This window comes from Haliotis asinina, chromosome 16, assembly GCF_037392515.1.
Source record: "Haliotis asinina isolate JCU_RB_2024 chromosome 16, JCU_Hal_asi_v2, whole genome shotgun sequence".
Lineage (NCBI taxonomy): Eukaryota > Metazoa > Mollusca > Gastropoda > Lepetellida > Haliotidae > Haliotis > Haliotis asinina.
In genome coordinates, this window is record NC_090295.1 from 4,444,518 (window position 1) to 4,460,695 (window position 16,178).

Consider the following 16,178-nt stretch of genomic DNA (forward strand, 5'->3'; position numbering starts at 1 on the left):
GATAGATTTCTCGACAACTTTGACAGTCTGAACTGGTGTTGGGGCGAGTTGTTGGGATGTTCACATTCTCAAACTCGAGTTTGATAACATGTGTCGTCAAGTTTTAGTTTTAAGTTTGTCGTGCCAATGCCGCTTAATAGAAGTAAGGTGTTCCGAGATGTACATTTTTTTCATTGAAAGTAAGGAAAGAGTTATTTAGGCTGAATATAATCTCACCCTCGTGTCTTCTGATATCAAATATATCATTCTGTGATATATCATGTTTGGATAAAAGTAGAAATATCTTCGGCAACCCTCGAATATTTGCAACTTAACTCGTGTTGATATAATTGCTATCAGTATACAGCTTCTCTATATATTTTCCATCCTGTGTTAAACAAGATCCCCTATACAGGACTATAAACTAGATACAGCCCTCACTTGAACGCTTCTTGGTCCGTTTTGTCAACAGTACTTGAGCTTCCAGACAAATCAACAAAACCCATAACTGGAATCAACAGTCCTCTACACAGAACGACTTGAACAGTATTGTGACAGTCTGATATCATGCCTGTCTGTTTTAACAAGGTATTATCTTTCAAAATTATAGCTTTTCGACTACTTAACTTTTGAAGAGTATTGAGGTTCATCCACTTAGGGTAATTTAGACTACTTCACTTCGTACCAAAGCAATCTTTATTGTGACATTTATTACATCAACTGGTTATCCGTTCGGCAGTGTCTGGTGGTCACATCAATTAGCCCATGGCAATGTTATTGTTCCTTTGTCTGTCCATCGCCTCTTCGTCTGTCCAGTGTTGTCTAGTACCATGTATACGTTCACAGCAATGCTCTCAGACAGCCTGGTATTCCTACTGCACCTCTGTGTGAATATATGAATTTTACTTTTACGACGCGTTTAGGAGTATTCCAGCAAAACATCACGGCGAAGGACACTAGAAATTGACTTCATACATTGTACCCATGTGAGGAATCGAACCCGGGTCTTCGGGGCGACGAGCGAACGCTTTAACCACTAGTCTTCCCCAGGGTCTCGCACTATATGTACGGCCGTGAGCAGGATAACCCTGCTTGCTGGACTTGCTTGAGTATGGGAGCTGTATAACTGGCTAAAGAAGTTTGGTCTCGAAGTAATCCTTCATTTTCGTCAACACAATACTATATTTCTGAGCTAGGTTCTGTGAAGGTTCACTGTGAAGATCCGGGGTAGAATAGGTCTTCAGCAACCAATGCTTGCCACAAAAGCCGACTATAAGTACGAAGACTCGTGCTCATGATGTCAGTCACTGGATTGTCTTCAGACTGGCGTCATGTAGCTGGAGTATCACTAAGAACAGCGTTAAACAAGCAAACACTCGATCATTTAATCCGTAATTACAAGAAGTACATTCCCAACAACTGGAGGTAGAACACGTATTCCCTACTGTCTCCTAAGATAACTCAAGATTTCACAACCCTGTCCGACACTGCGTTCGCCACGGTTGCGCGCAGACTGTGACGTCATAGCTATTAAAAGAAAGGCAGTCATTATCGTCCCCGTGAATAATTATTGTGTAGTCGTGGACGTAGACGGGACAGTAGTCAACGTGGGCACTGACAATGAGGTAAATGTGAAAGCTGTTCATGAAAAGTGAGTCGGTAACGTCTGTCAGTTATAACATGTCATGTGAGGGCACGATACCCGTGAGAGGCTTTGTGAGACAGGTGTTTGTAAACATGGCGAAGAATTACTTCCTTGTCACGTGGTGTAAACTAAGCGAAGAGAGAGAGTGTCCGGTGAAAAGGCCTCTCTGTCTTAGATGCGATATACCATAGTGATTATGTATTGATAAATCAATGGGGAAACTACAACAACGGCAGTGACAGGGGCCTGGGAGGGCAGGTGCGAGGACTTGGAATGATCAAGTGTGAAGTGTGGAACCTCCATGTCTGACATGAGGTATGTTTAACAGCCTTGTCAGTACAGGTTCAATAACACTGATGAATGACTAGTGAAAGGTAGAGCGAGTGGGTTGGTGGGTAGGTGAAATGGTGGGCTGATGGGTAGGTGAGATGGTGGCCTAATAGGTTGTGAGTTGGTGGGTAGATGAGGTGGTTGGTTGTGGGTATTTGATTGATAGGTAGGTGAGTTGGGTTCTTGGTACGTGAGTTAGCGGGTAGGTGGGTGGGTGGGTGAGGGGGTATTATTGGCAGGTGAGTTGGAGGCCATACTCCTAGGCCAAATGTAGAGATATCATGAACATCAGGTAATATGATACACCCAGCCTTATCACCCATACTGCATCTTGACCATGCTGAACACCAGTGCTTGTCACCACACATTAGACAATGTGATCATTCTCAAGCAGTTTGTTTATGAACATGTGGACACTGTTTCAACAGTGGACTGAACCCAGTTAGTTTTTAGTAATCTGATACCTCCTGTAGCTAGTTCCACATCAACAAGAATTTTTGGCGGGTGGGAGGTGTCATACTAATTACTGAATAACACGTTTACTGCTGCTGAGAGATCCTAAAAGATAGAGACTTTTCTAACATTTGGCCTAGGACTAGCCAGTTGGGTATGTGAATTGGTGTGTAGGCACAGCGTTCGAAATAACCGCCGGCCCTGAGGCCCAGCGCCGGTTGTTACTGTATCGGGCCGTCAGTTTCAAATATTTGCAGGCCTCTGTTGCCTTCAGTGTATTGCTTGTCGTTTTTGCAAATGGAATGTTTCCCTCGTTTTTTCCCCTTCATTGCCGTTACGATATCCTAGTTTCACTTTATGGCATTTCAGCGCTGTGCACAAAGGAATATCTTTATAACCAGTTTTAACAAATAGAAACGTCTCCCTGCGCGTGATGATATACCTCTGAATGACTTCGATTAACCAGCCACAATCGAATATTTATTGAAGTCATGGTAGAATCAATAATAAATGTTTTGTGTTGTATTGCCTCTGTATTTGTACCACTACTGTAATACCTTTGTGGTGGCTTGTATCAGACTTAGGATAAAATGGTTAGTTATATCTTGTTTCATTGCTATTTGTTGGTTGCACGTGAGTTTATTCACGGGCTGAATTCCTCTTGACAACAGCATGAGTTTCATCTTCTGGATTCGACACTGTTGAATGAACATATAACACTGTTGAATGAACATATAACACTGTTGAATGAACATATAACACTGTTGAATGAACATATAACACTGTTGAATGAACATATAACACTGCTGAATCAGTATGTAACGCTATTGAATCAGCATGTAAAACTGGTGAATCAGTATGTACCACCATTGAATCAGTATGTAAATCTGTTGAATTCAATAACTGAATCAGATGAATCACACAATGACAGGCACTCCCAGCTCACCAACAACGCACGCGTATTATCACACCAGGTTTTACCTAAACACTACATCTATTACCTAATGGCCCATTGATTCTGTTTACAGTCTCCAGACTGCAATGAAGGTGTTTACCTATATAGGTTCGTTCTTCCTCGCTACACAGCGAATCATCCTGGGCCCTGTCCTCACAGTGTGCACTGCCTTGGCAGGTAGGTGTCTATTGAGATAACCTTAAAGCCTTATGGAAGTCTACAGTACTGGGGATACCAGGGTCTTTGTGTAATGGGTCGCCGTGTCTTAGTGTACCTTGTTAAACAGACCGCGTCCGCCCAGAGAGCGGAAGGTCACAGGTTCGATTCCCGCCCGTGTCATACCAAAAGATGGTATTTGTTGGCCCCTGCATTAATGGGTACAAGGATTGGTCGGCTAGGAGTCAGTATAATATGTTTGAGAGGGGTACTTTATGTTTAGCCATATCAGGGTATCTCAGTTTGTACAAGCAGCCACACATACACACACATGCACGGTGTCTTATAAGCGACATATTCTGAAGTACCACGTTAAACCTCATTTCACCTCACCTTGTAAAACCTTTGAAATATATTTACCTGATGACTGATTACCAATAGCATCTATGTATTGTCACAATGTAGTGTCAGCTGTAGTGTTATCCCTTAGTGGTGTCACCAATGTAGTGTCAGCTGTTGGTGTTATCCCTTAGTGTCATCAATGAGGTGTCATTCAAACATGCTGTCTTACATTTTCACCTTTCTTTACTTTCAGCACTGGTGAAGGTATTCACCTCTCTCGGTGCTGTGTGTGAGTATACCCTGTGAAGACACCAAATTTGAGTGTATGGTGTGAAGAGTACAGACTCTACATTTCTTGTCCCTTCTTCGATTTGTGTATTATGCATGAAGCATGTTAATATTATTATTATTTATTACGCTAATATTTGTACAACACCAATATCCATTTCAGCTACTTAAATGTGGTCTGTTTTTCCATCAATCATTGGATGTCGACCCGTGAAGGTGAGGGGTAGAATAGGTCTTCAGCAACCCATGCTTGCCATAAAAGGCGACTATGCTTGTCGTAAGAGGCGACTAACGGGATGGGGTGGTCAGGCTCGCTGACTAGGTGAGTGAGTGAGTTAATATTTAACGTCACATCGGCAATATTGCAGCCATATCGCGACGAGAACATACGTGACAAAAAGAATATATATGCATATTATGAAGAACCTGTCGACGAAGGACAGTAAAACCACTAGATGATCACAGTTATTATTAAAACTAGTGTGGAAACTTAAAAAATAATAGTATCACTATTGGGACAGTACAATATAAAAACAGGCCATAGATCGCCAACAACAGAGGGTAGATCACCATACTAGGGGCCATGGGGACTTACAGTACCTCTGCTACCTGCATGGACCCTAGCTGGGTTTACACCATCCCTCAGCTGCTGGCGACTGTATGCAAGATTAGCCAAAAATTACAATGACACATATACTACAGCTAAAAATTGTGGAAGATTAAATCTGATTCCAAATGTTTTGGGACTTACGTACCCTCTCAGGAGGACAATAATTTTACGGTACTTCAACCCCCTTCGAGGATACAGCCACTAACAATGTTATCTGCTAATTCAACTTCCAATCATAAAATGTTTATCTATTTACAAGTTCTGAAACAGATCTAATTCTTTTAAAAACGCAATGATTAAATGACAACTAACATTACTAAAAAGATCCTTCATACTTCGTGATGTAAAATAGTTATCCCTTGTGATGGAATAATCAACACAGTCAAGCAAAACATGCTTGACTGTGATTCTTTCATCACATGGGATACAAAACGGAGGATCCTCACCTTTTAACAAGTACTCATGTGTATACCGCGTATGGACAATGACCTCCTCAAATCTGGACTGACAACCCAAGTAGGTGTAACCAATATACGGTTTTATTTCATGTAATTTATTTATTCCCACTTGGGTGTCCCACTTCTTCTGCATTAGATCACGGATATAAGATCTAATTGTAGATTTATAATCTGAATATGGAATAAGAAGTGGAGTCACAGATTTGTTGAGTGCCGCCTTGGCAGCAAGATCAGCCAGTGTATTCCCTGAAATGCCTACGTGGCTGGGTAACCAACAAAAGACGATGTCGTATTGGCCAGTAGCAAGATCATTATACAATTCAATAATTTCTATTAAAAGTGGATGTTTACAAGAAATATTTTAATAGCCTGAAGGCAAGAAAGAGAGTCGGAATAGATTATATATTGTTTACGTTTAGGGTGTCTTTGAATATATCTGAGAGCTGTTGATATGGCGTTTGCTTCTGCAGTAAAAATAGAGCTGTTATCTGGAATTCTAGAAGATATTGTTCTGGATCCAATGACAGTGGCACAAGCCACTGCGCCACCATCCTTGGATCCATCAGTAAATAAGGGTTTGTAATTGCTATATTTAGTTTTTAATTGATTATATTCTTGTTTATATTGTAATTCATTAGTTTCTGATTTTTAAAAAGAAGTTAATGTTAGGTCGACTTGTGGCCTAACCAATTGCCAAGGAGGAGAAGAAAGGAGCTATATTTTCCAGTTCAATGCCGGCCGAAGAAAGAGAGGGTTTAATTCTGTGCCCGAGAGGTGGAACAAGAGAAGACTTTTTGTCATACAAATCTTTATAAAGTGGGTTGAACACACAGTTGTATGCAGGATTGGAATCATTAGAGTATAATCTAGTAATGCATTGTAAGGATAATTTTATACGACGTTGTGTAAGAGATGGTTCGTCGGCTTCAACGTAAAGACTGTCAATAGGTGAAGTTCGGAAAGACCCAAGACAAAGTCTTAAACCTTGGTGGTGTACAGAATCAAGAAGTTTAAGATTGCTTTTGCAAGCTCCACCGTATACGATGGAACCGTAATCAAGTTTCGAACGGACCAATGATCGATAAAGTTGTAGGAGGGTAGCTTAGTCCCCTCCCCACTTACAATTAGAAATGACTTTCAAAAGGTCAAGTGCCTTCAGGCATTTAGCTTTAAGGGATTTGATATGGGGGAGAAACGTTAAATGCGAGTCAAAATTCAATCCCAAGAACTTGGCCTCTTTTACAACTTTAATAGCAGTGCCATTTAGAAACAGTTCAGGGTCTTTATGTGGTTTATATCGTCTACAGAAATGTATACAATTAGTTTTTGATTTAGAAAATCTGAAACCGTTCTCAAGACACCATTTATTAATTTTGTTTAACCACAACTGCAGTTGCCTCTCAATAGTATGCATATTTTTACCACGACAAGAGATATTAAAATCATCCACAAAAAGTGATCCGTCAATCGAATCATTTAAAACTTTGGATAAACTGTTGATTTTAACGCTAAATAAAGTAACAGACAAAATACTCCCTTGTGGAACACCTTGATCCTGATTATAATGATCAGACAGGGTAGAACCCACCCGGACTTGAAATTGCCTGTCATTTAAAAAGTTGGATATAAATAGAGGCAATCGGCCTCGCAATCCAAAGTCATGTAAATCTTTTAAAACGCCGTATTTCCATGTAGTGTCATACGCTTTTTCTAAATCAAAAAAGATAGACACTGCATGTTGTTTATTAATTATAACGTTTTTGACAAAAGACTCCAAACGCACCAAGTGATCAATGGTACTTCTGTTTTTGCGAAAGCCACACTGAATATCTGTTATGAGGTTATTGGTTTCTAAGTACCAAACTAGTCTATTGTTTATCATGCGTTCCATGGTTTTGCAAACGCAGCTTGTGAGAGAAATTGGGCGATAATTCGAAGGATCGGTATGGTCACGTCCAGGTTTAGGTATTGGGACTACTATAGCATCTCGCCACGATGACGGAAATTTCCCCGACGTCCAAATATCATCAAAAATATTTAGAAGAGTTTCTAAACAAGATTCTGGTAAGTGCTTCAGAAGTTGATAATATATGTTATCAGCTCCTGTAGCAGTATCGTGGGCCTGGTCAAGAGCAGTATGGAGTTCATGAATTGAAAATACCTCGTTATAATCTTCCCCGTTATCTGAAGTGAAATTTATAGATTTCTTTTCTTGCTGTTGTTGATACCTTTGGAACTCAGGTACATAATTTGTGGAAGAAGAATATTGTGCCAGTGTTTCACCAAGCTTATTAGCAATATCAGATGTATTAGTTAATAACTGGTCTCCATCTTTGAGATGGTGAATGCTAGATCTAGAGCCCTTACCTTTGATTTTCTGGATCATATTCCGTACTTTAGAAATCGGCGTGCGTGAATTTATTTTAGATACATAGTTTTGCCAGGACTGACGTTTATTTTGTTTAAAAGTACGCCATGCTTTAGCGTTTAAGATTTTACATTTGTTCAAGTTATGGACCATAGGATGACGACGGAAATAACGTTCAGCTTTTTTCCGTGCCTTGCGAGCCTGTTTGCATTCAACATTAAACCATGGTTTTCGTATGTGCGGAATTACTGAGGACTTTGGGATACACTGCTCAGCTATGTCGTTCAGATTATTAGAAAAACATTTAATAGCATCAGGAACATCAATGAAAAGTTCAGGTTTAAGTTTGTCAATGCAGAGAGTTTCATATAAACTCCAGTTGGCCTTTTTAAAATTCCATCTAAATGATGGAGGGACATCAGATGGGTTCAGGGGTTTTAAGATTGTTGGGAAATGGTCACTTCCACAAAGGTCGTCGTGGACTGACCATTCAAACTCACGCAATAGACCAGAATCAGTAAGTGACAAATCAAGAGCTGAATAGGTTCCTGTGCCAGGGTGTAAATATGTATTTGAACAATCATTATATATGCATAAATCATTGTTTGTAATAAACTCCTCCAGTACTTTCCCTTTGGTATTAACAGTTGTACCACCCCAGAGTGGGTTGTGGCCATTAAAATCACCCATAATAATACAGGGTTTCGGGAGTTGATTGTAAAGGGTTTGAATATCAGCCTGCCGAAGAGCTGAAGATGGTGGAATATATAGCGAGCAGAGAGTAAAAGTAACATGCAAAGTAAGTCGTACTGCAACAGCTTGAAGATTAGTTTTAAGGATAACAGGGCTTTGGAGTACATTATGTCTCACAAGGATGGATGATCCTCCCGTGGCCCTATCACCTGGAGGAGAAAAAGAATGATATGCATTGAAGTGACGCAGGCTGAAATTATCTGTCTGCTTTAAATATGTTTCTTGAAGACAGAATGCTGATGGACTAATGTCCTGGACCAATAGCAGTAAGTCTTTAAAGTTGGCCTTCAGTCCTCGGCAATTCCACTGTATAATATTGTTTGGAGAATCTATCTTTTGGGAGGTATGACTGGGGATCTACCCCGTACCTTTTTAGAGGGCGATACGCTTTGCGCCCGTGGCTGGATGGTTTCAGCCACATCCATTCTTTCAAGAGATCCAAACCTATTAAATTGTTGGATCGAATTATCTGACCCCTTTGAAATCCTATCAGTTTGTCCTTTCGAAGATTCAGTTCTTGATTTGCTTTGTTTCACATTTCTTTGAGATATTTGTGGTTTTTGTGCTTGAGACTTCTTCTGAGTGAGAGATGATGATTGACCTTGAGAAAGAGTCTGTTTGTCAGAGCGTGAATTAGATGTTTCAGTTGACTGTTCATTTGAATATATTTGAGGCGCTTCAGAGTTCAACCACGTCAAGTCTGTCTGGCAGTCAACAGATAATGTGACTTTGGTTGTTATTTCAGGGGTTGTCTGGAGGACAGACGCATAAGTTTCCGTGCCTTCCTCAGACTGAACAAGTTTCTTTGCTTCAGAAAAACTGATGTTTCTGGAAAATTTAATTCTATTTATTTTCATGTGGTGTTTCTAGACAGGACAGTCTTTAGAGTATGATGGGTGACTCCCTGAACAGTTGGTACATTTTTTAGCATCATTGTCACAGTCTTCCGTTGTATGAGTTTGTTCACCGCAATGAGCACATGTGACAGATCTTGTGCATGTATTGACGCCATGGCCAAATCTTTGACATTTGAAACACCTTAATGGGTTTGGAATAAAGGTGTCAACTTTGATATTGCTGTAACCTGCTTTGATTGATGTCGGAGCAGTCGGCGTTGAAAATGAAAAAAGGTACGTGTTGGTTGGTTGTGTTTGTGAGTTCTTTCGTGTTGAGAACCGTTTAACAAACATAACGTCTTGATTTCTCATCTCAAACACTATGTCAGCTTCCGTCATATCAGCAAACAACTGATCCCTGTCTCGTACAATTCCTTTACTGGTATTGAGCGTTCTATGTGCTGTAACTAAAACAGGAACGCCGACAAATGAAACTGTTGACATAAGGTTGGTAGATTGCTGTTTCCTGTTGTATTCTATCAGCAAAGAACCTGATCGTAATCTTCGGACGTTTTTAACTTCACCAGCTATGCCTTGAATACCCTTAGATATGGCAAAAGGGTTAAGTTTGAGAGGTGTTTTGTCAACTGTCTCAAGCACTAAAAATCGTGGCCAATGTTCTACAGATTTTAATGGTCTTTGCTCATCTTCATTACCCAGTGGACGTTTTGTTTTTTGGAAGGGGTTTGGTATTCCAGGTTTGTTGGTTATATGGTTCATCATCCGAGCTCCCCACCCACCACGGAGTATCACAAGGACAATGCTAAATACAAGTGGGTCTCCAACTTGCAGCACCAAGGATACCCGAATGGTATACTCCAGCAGAAACATTAAAAGATTAACAATTCTACCAGACTGGCCCATGAGCCACCGCCTTCTGGGCATAAGACTCTAGGCAAAGTTCAAAACATCATATTGAAAGGTCGTTGACATTTGATATAAACAAATGTGCTAAGTCCAAAAGTAAACTTTTTCAAATTTGTGTAATGACTTACAAGTCCATACACAGGGCTTGGCGTGACCAGCCGATTGATAGAATCGGGCCGATTCTACCACCCGTCTAGGTGAAGTAAGGGCCGAAGTGGTGTGTTGGGCAACAGGAACACGATTCAGGCTCCTATTGCCCTCAACCACCAGACTACCGTCCTCCACCGACACGGGACGCAACCCACGGCAAACAGGTTGCCCAATTCGGTCGCTCCTTGCGACCAGCAATGGGGTGCTATGGACCTAGTTGACCCGGGTCCACACGGGGATTGGAACGGCTCTTGGCGTTACCCAGCACCCACCACGAGGAGGTGGCCGTTCACGGGTGCCCGCTGACTAGGTTGACACATGTCATCGTAAGAATCATGTAAGAAGGGTAGTGTAAATGAATGTCAAAATTACAGGCCCGTTGCACTGACTAGCTGTATTGGGAAGGTATTTGAAAAATGCGTATTCAAATATGTTTTCAATTTTCTTCGGGACAATAATGTCTTAACAAATTTGCAGTCCGGATTTATACCAGGAGATTGCGCTGCTTATCAACTTACATATCTATGTGACTTTATAGCAAGTGCTTTAGATCATGGAAAAGAAGTAGCCGCCGTTTTCTGTGACATTAGTAAAGCTTTTGACAAAGTATGACACAAGAGTATACTGTTTTAAATCAGAGGCCTATGGAATACGTGGCAGTTTAAATGAATGGTTTCACAGTTATCTTAGTGATAGAGTACAAAGAGTAGTCATAGATGGCCGATCATCGGACTTAAAACAAATATCGGCAGGGGTCCCCCAGGGATCAGTCTTAGGGCCATTACTGTTATTAGTGTATACAAATGATATTGTAGATGACATCAATAGCAACATTCGACTCTTTGCTGATGACACTTCAGTATGTGTAATTGTAGAGGATCCAGACAAAGCAACAAGGATTTTGAATAATGACTTAAATCGTATTTCTTTCAAATAGATTCAAATTACTATTAACCCTTTTAATGCAACTTGTGTAGACGTATTTCCCGAATGTTAATGATCTAATGCCTTTGTGGAAATAAGTACTGTTTCTTTTGCTTTTTATTTTCTGAAATAATTCATTGCCTCTGTACTGTGTAATGTTTGATTGCATTATATTATAGTTAATGGAGAGGCACTTACATAAGCCGTTGGCTTGTTGTGCCAATCCATATTCATGTTACTTATGTTCATGAATAAAAATATGTTTACAAGAAAAATGTCATCGGTTCCCAATTGTGCAGATTGATGATCATGGTGTTGATCATTGGATTGTCTGGTCCAGACTCGATTAATTACAGACCGCCACCATATAACTGGAATATTGCTGAGTGAGGCATAAATCTAAACTCACTCACTCACTGAATATCAGTTTCAAGCGGCACATTGCACTGTCTCCTACTCTGTATATCTTGTAGTTAACTGGATTGCTGGGAAAAGAAGGCCAAGTGACAGTACGCCACATCATGGTAAGCTTAGATTCGTTCATGGTAAGCCATGCCCTGTTCCTGGTAAGCTGTCATCTATTCATAGTAAACTTAAATCCGTTCATGGTAACCATGTCATGTTCATAATAAGCTCTCATCTTTTGAATTGTAAGCGAGGTTTTGTTCATGGTGAGCTGCCATCAGTTCATGGTAAGCGAGGTTTTGCTCATGGTAAGCTTGCATTTGCTCATGGCATGGTGTTCCTTGTTCATGAACTTCACCTACAGTGTTATGAGACTATGCTCATACAGCATGGAACTGTCAGTGTAAACTCACATTCTCTAAGTGGTGTTAGTGTGGTGGACATAGCTCAGATTGTATTCTTGGTTTTTCACTGTGCAGATCCGGGTCCAGAAAGACCGGGGACAGACATAAGCGTGGTGGGACAGGATTCACCTGGTTATTCCCGTTATGTCCAGACAACCGGCGTGGAGGCAGGTGAGAACATTTGGGTTTGCCTAGAGTGTTGAATCACTGAGGCAATCCAGCTGTCTTGTCAATATCATCTTTAATATACAAAATCAGCTTCAACTTGATATTCAAAGTGTGGCATGGAAGTGGTCATCTTTATGAGATAATAAACAGTTTATTTGACAAATGCCAGGTCTTTCACTCTGTGTAACGCAAGTTATTACTTTTAACGAGTACAAGTACACATGTATAGAATATGGGACGGTATGAAATATTTCTTAGCGTCATGTGAAATTATTTGCACCAAATAACAAAAAAAAACACACAAAAAAACCAACAACTTTATTTCACTCAGGTCAAATAGCTATTTTCATCAAATCAAAATTGAAATGTGTCATTAATTACTTAGTGCTGTGATGAATAGAAATGCTCATTGAATAGAATGCTCATGACTCGAGGTGCGGGTTTGCTTTTCTTGCATCTTTGAGTGTGTCAACGCATAGAGGAAAAGGCGTTGTGTGTTTTGCCTTACGTTCTTAAACCTGGATATAAATTAGGGTTACCTCGTTTACCTCTACCCGTGAAGTTCCGTGTTAGAATTGGTTTTCGGCAACCGATGTTTGTAAGAATGGACTAAGGGGGTTGGGTGATCAAGCTTACTAATTTGATTGACACTAGTCATCACATCCCAACTGCGCAAGTCGATGCCCATGCCTTTGAACACTGGATTGTCTGGTCCAGACTCGATTATTTACTGACCAGCGCCATTGCCTGGACCACTGAGTGCGCTGTTACACAACAGTCAGTCAGTCATCCGCACTACGTTTTGCTTGTGTACACGTTTTGGAACTGTATATTATCATAATTTTCGGAACAGATGACGCATCGGACGTGAGAGAGATGTTGCATGGTGTCCGAAGACTGAATACAGTGGGCATCACGAATGGCAATGGAGGCACCGTCACAACAACCGGTATACGTCTGGTATCTCGCGCAGGGCGAGAGATTGACTGTTGTCCACACACATAGACGTCAGCTGAAGGTGACGATGGTGCCAATGTTGTTACAAGCATCTGTTGATGTGTTCAATATATCAGTCAACTGTTTGTGCTGTTCAGACTCAGTTGTCTGCAAGCCATCGTGGCATGGCTGGTATGTTTTTTCTGTTACGTTAAACATCATCATCATCATCATCATCATCATCATCAACAACAACAACAACAACAACAACATCAAATGGATGACTTTTTCCCTGTGACCTCACAAAAGATGGAGACAAACCACTGAAGTTTATCTTTTGCGAAAAGTGTACTCCGACAAGCATAATCTGACTTTGTGGAGATTTAATGTTCATGAAGTATATTGGTCAACAAGCCAGTAAGGTCAACAAGAGGACTTATGTGAAGACAGCTCCTCTGTGTGTGTGTGTGTGTGTGTGTGTGTGTGTGTGTGTGTGTGTGTGTGTGTGTGTGTGTGTGTGTGTGTGTTTGTGACAGTATCATGATAAGAGAAAGATGATATCTAATGAAAATTGATGTTGTAACATGTACTCAGATAATTAAAATCATAATGGTTTGTTTTAATTATTTATGTCGTTTGCAGTCGGGATTCATAGCACTAAGACTTCTTCAAATTGTAGGTTGTAGTATATGGTTTGCTCAGCTAAATCGACTATTTCCAATTAAAAATAGATGGACTGCTTTTGATATATTTGATTGAGTTTGTGGATTCAAGGAGGACATACCGTAAAAGATTGTTTCTAATGAAAAGCCATTAATATAATAAAAGTTATTTACTCTTATGGGATATACAAAGAAATTATGACGTGCATCTTCAGTAGGGTGGCCACACTGACAATCTGCTCTCTCTCTGATATATGTCTGTTGTATTTGTCGGCAGTGAGATCACTACATCCTAACCTTAAGCAACAGTGGGGGATTTGGCAAACTCTTGTACCTATGTTTGGATCGAAATGAATAACTTAAGCTCTGGGACTTAAGGCAGATTTGAATTCATTGACATCTGTAAGAGATTTAATATTTTGTGGTAACTCGGTCCATAAACTCACAGCGTCCGGTAGAAATGAATTGTTATATAGAGCAGTACGGCAAGCTATAGTTTGCAAATGTGATGCTTTGCGTAACGGATACGTACTGACTTGAGAGACAAAGGGAGGGACGAGTTTATTTAGATAGTTGGGTAAAATGTTGTTTAAAGCGTGTGAATCTCGTATGTATTTGATTGTTGTATTATACTGACGGTTTATGATGCCTGATTTATACCTTGAAATAAACGTGTCACGTCAATGTCAGTGTCTCTGTTTCACGTGATTACTGCAGAGCGATAAAGAACAGAATTCAGTGGTGTTTTAATATTTTCTGACATAGAATTCTTCCCAGTTACGAGATATTAGAGTTTGTACGTCCTGAGTAGAACGTGGCGTCCCGAGACGTGCTGAGTGAAATATACGATGTTTCGATGTTGAGTGAAATATTTGAAACCCGCAGAAAAGACCCGAGGTTTTTAGAATAAAATGTTCGAAGTCCCGAGCTTTGGAAAATGCATTTTCATTAGCCCAGTTTTTAGTTTTTAAGTTCCACGTACATATGTCATTCAAAACTCATTCTGGATAGTGTTATGCATTCAAGGAAAACTATGGCGTACCCGAGAAATGGTTTGAACATATTTCTTCCTGAAGAATACATAAATACATCTCAGTCACACATGCTTGGAGTGAGTGAGTTTAGTTTTACGCCGCACTCAGCAATATTCCAGCTATATGGTGGCGGTCTGTAAATAATCGAATCTGGACCAGACAATCTGGTGATCAACAACATCAGCATCGATCTACGCAATTGGGATCAGATGACGTGTCAACCAAGTCAGCGAGTTTGACCACCCGATCCCGTTAGTCGTCTCTTACGACAAGCATAGTCGCCTTTTATAGCAAGCATGGGTTGCTGAAGGCCTATTCTGCCTTCACGGGTCTACACATGCCTGGAACGTGATCTACATGTAATTAAATGTACAGAGTGAGTAACTGGGAATGGTTTTACACCGCTTTTAGCAAAGCTACCAACGATATCTCGGAAGGATGCCAGTAATGGTCTTCACAGACTGTAACCATGTGGGGATGGAAATCGAGGTCTCGGTGTGAGGATGAACGCTTTAGCAATTACGCTACCCCACGGCACCATCAATATATGGAGTTGTGATGGGTGCCAGTCAGTGACAGACGAGCAGATATTTCGCCAGTCGTCACTGAATGTCGTATGCATTAGTTTGAGCCGAAATGGTCCTTATCTGGTAGCGTGCGTGCGTGCGTGCGTGTTTCTTTGTTGTACTCAGTGACAGTCCAAGGAGTTCACCAAAGAGAACCTAGTGTATGTCAAACTCTTTTGTATAATAATATTTACGACTTCTTAATTCACTGTATGTTAGATATGTGACCTAGCAGTGTAGGGAATCTCCCCAAGGATACCCGTCAGAACCAGTAAGGTTAATCAAAATTTGCCGTGTATGTTTATAAGCCATCAGGTTTCTTCAACCAAAACCGAATGAGTTACCTGACAGAATCTTGATCTACGTTTCAATTAAATCTTTACTTTTACTAGAATTTTAAATGTCCCTATATTTGTGCCAGTCTGTAACATTAGACACCTGATTCCATATTTTAAAAATTTAGCTTTAACAAATGGTGCCATCATTGTGTATATTGCTGTCTAGTCTTAATTTGCGAGTAATCAGTGTTTAAAATCCTGTAAGTAATGACATGGCGAGTTCTTCATTGGAATCTCTGGTCCAGACTCAATTATTTAAATATTGCTGGAATATTGCTGAGTGCGGCGTAAACATAAACTCACTAACTAACACGTAAAAGCATCTAAATTTACATATTTATTAACCCTTGGTATCCTAATCCTATATCTGTGAACACAAGTTACAGTCTAAAACAAGACGGACAGGGTAAGCTTGTCGGTACAAATAGGCGTAGATCCATACTTACTGACATAAATACATGATCTGCTTCCTTGCTTTCATTCCGTGTTAT

General features: G+C 40.4%; 1 protein-coding gene across 2 annotated transcripts; it reads left to right on the plus strand.

Annotated features, from left to right (window-relative positions):
• Nucleotides 1-1,489: 1,489 nt before the first annotated feature.
• LOC137268160 (uncharacterized) lies at nt 1,490-14,433 on the plus strand. 2 transcript variants are annotated; one of them, XM_067802689.1, is made up of 6 exons: nt 1,490-1,604; nt 3,436-3,539; nt 4,114-4,149; nt 11,648-11,698; nt 12,059-12,154; nt 13,005-14,433. In XM_067802689.1, the coding sequence occupies exons 1-6, from the start codon at nt 1,600-1,602 to the stop codon at nt 13,154-13,156; spliced, it is 444 nt and encodes a 147-aa protein (XP_067658790.1). In that variant the 5' UTR covers nt 1,490-1,599; the 3' UTR covers nt 13,157-14,433. The 2 variants fall into 2 exon arrangements, with proteins under 2 accessions (XP_067658790.1, XP_067658789.1); XM_067802688.1 differs by lacking the exon at nt 1,490-1,604 and adding an exon at nt 1,772-1,939.
• The last annotated feature ends 1,745 nt before the right edge of the window (nt 14,434-16,178 follow it).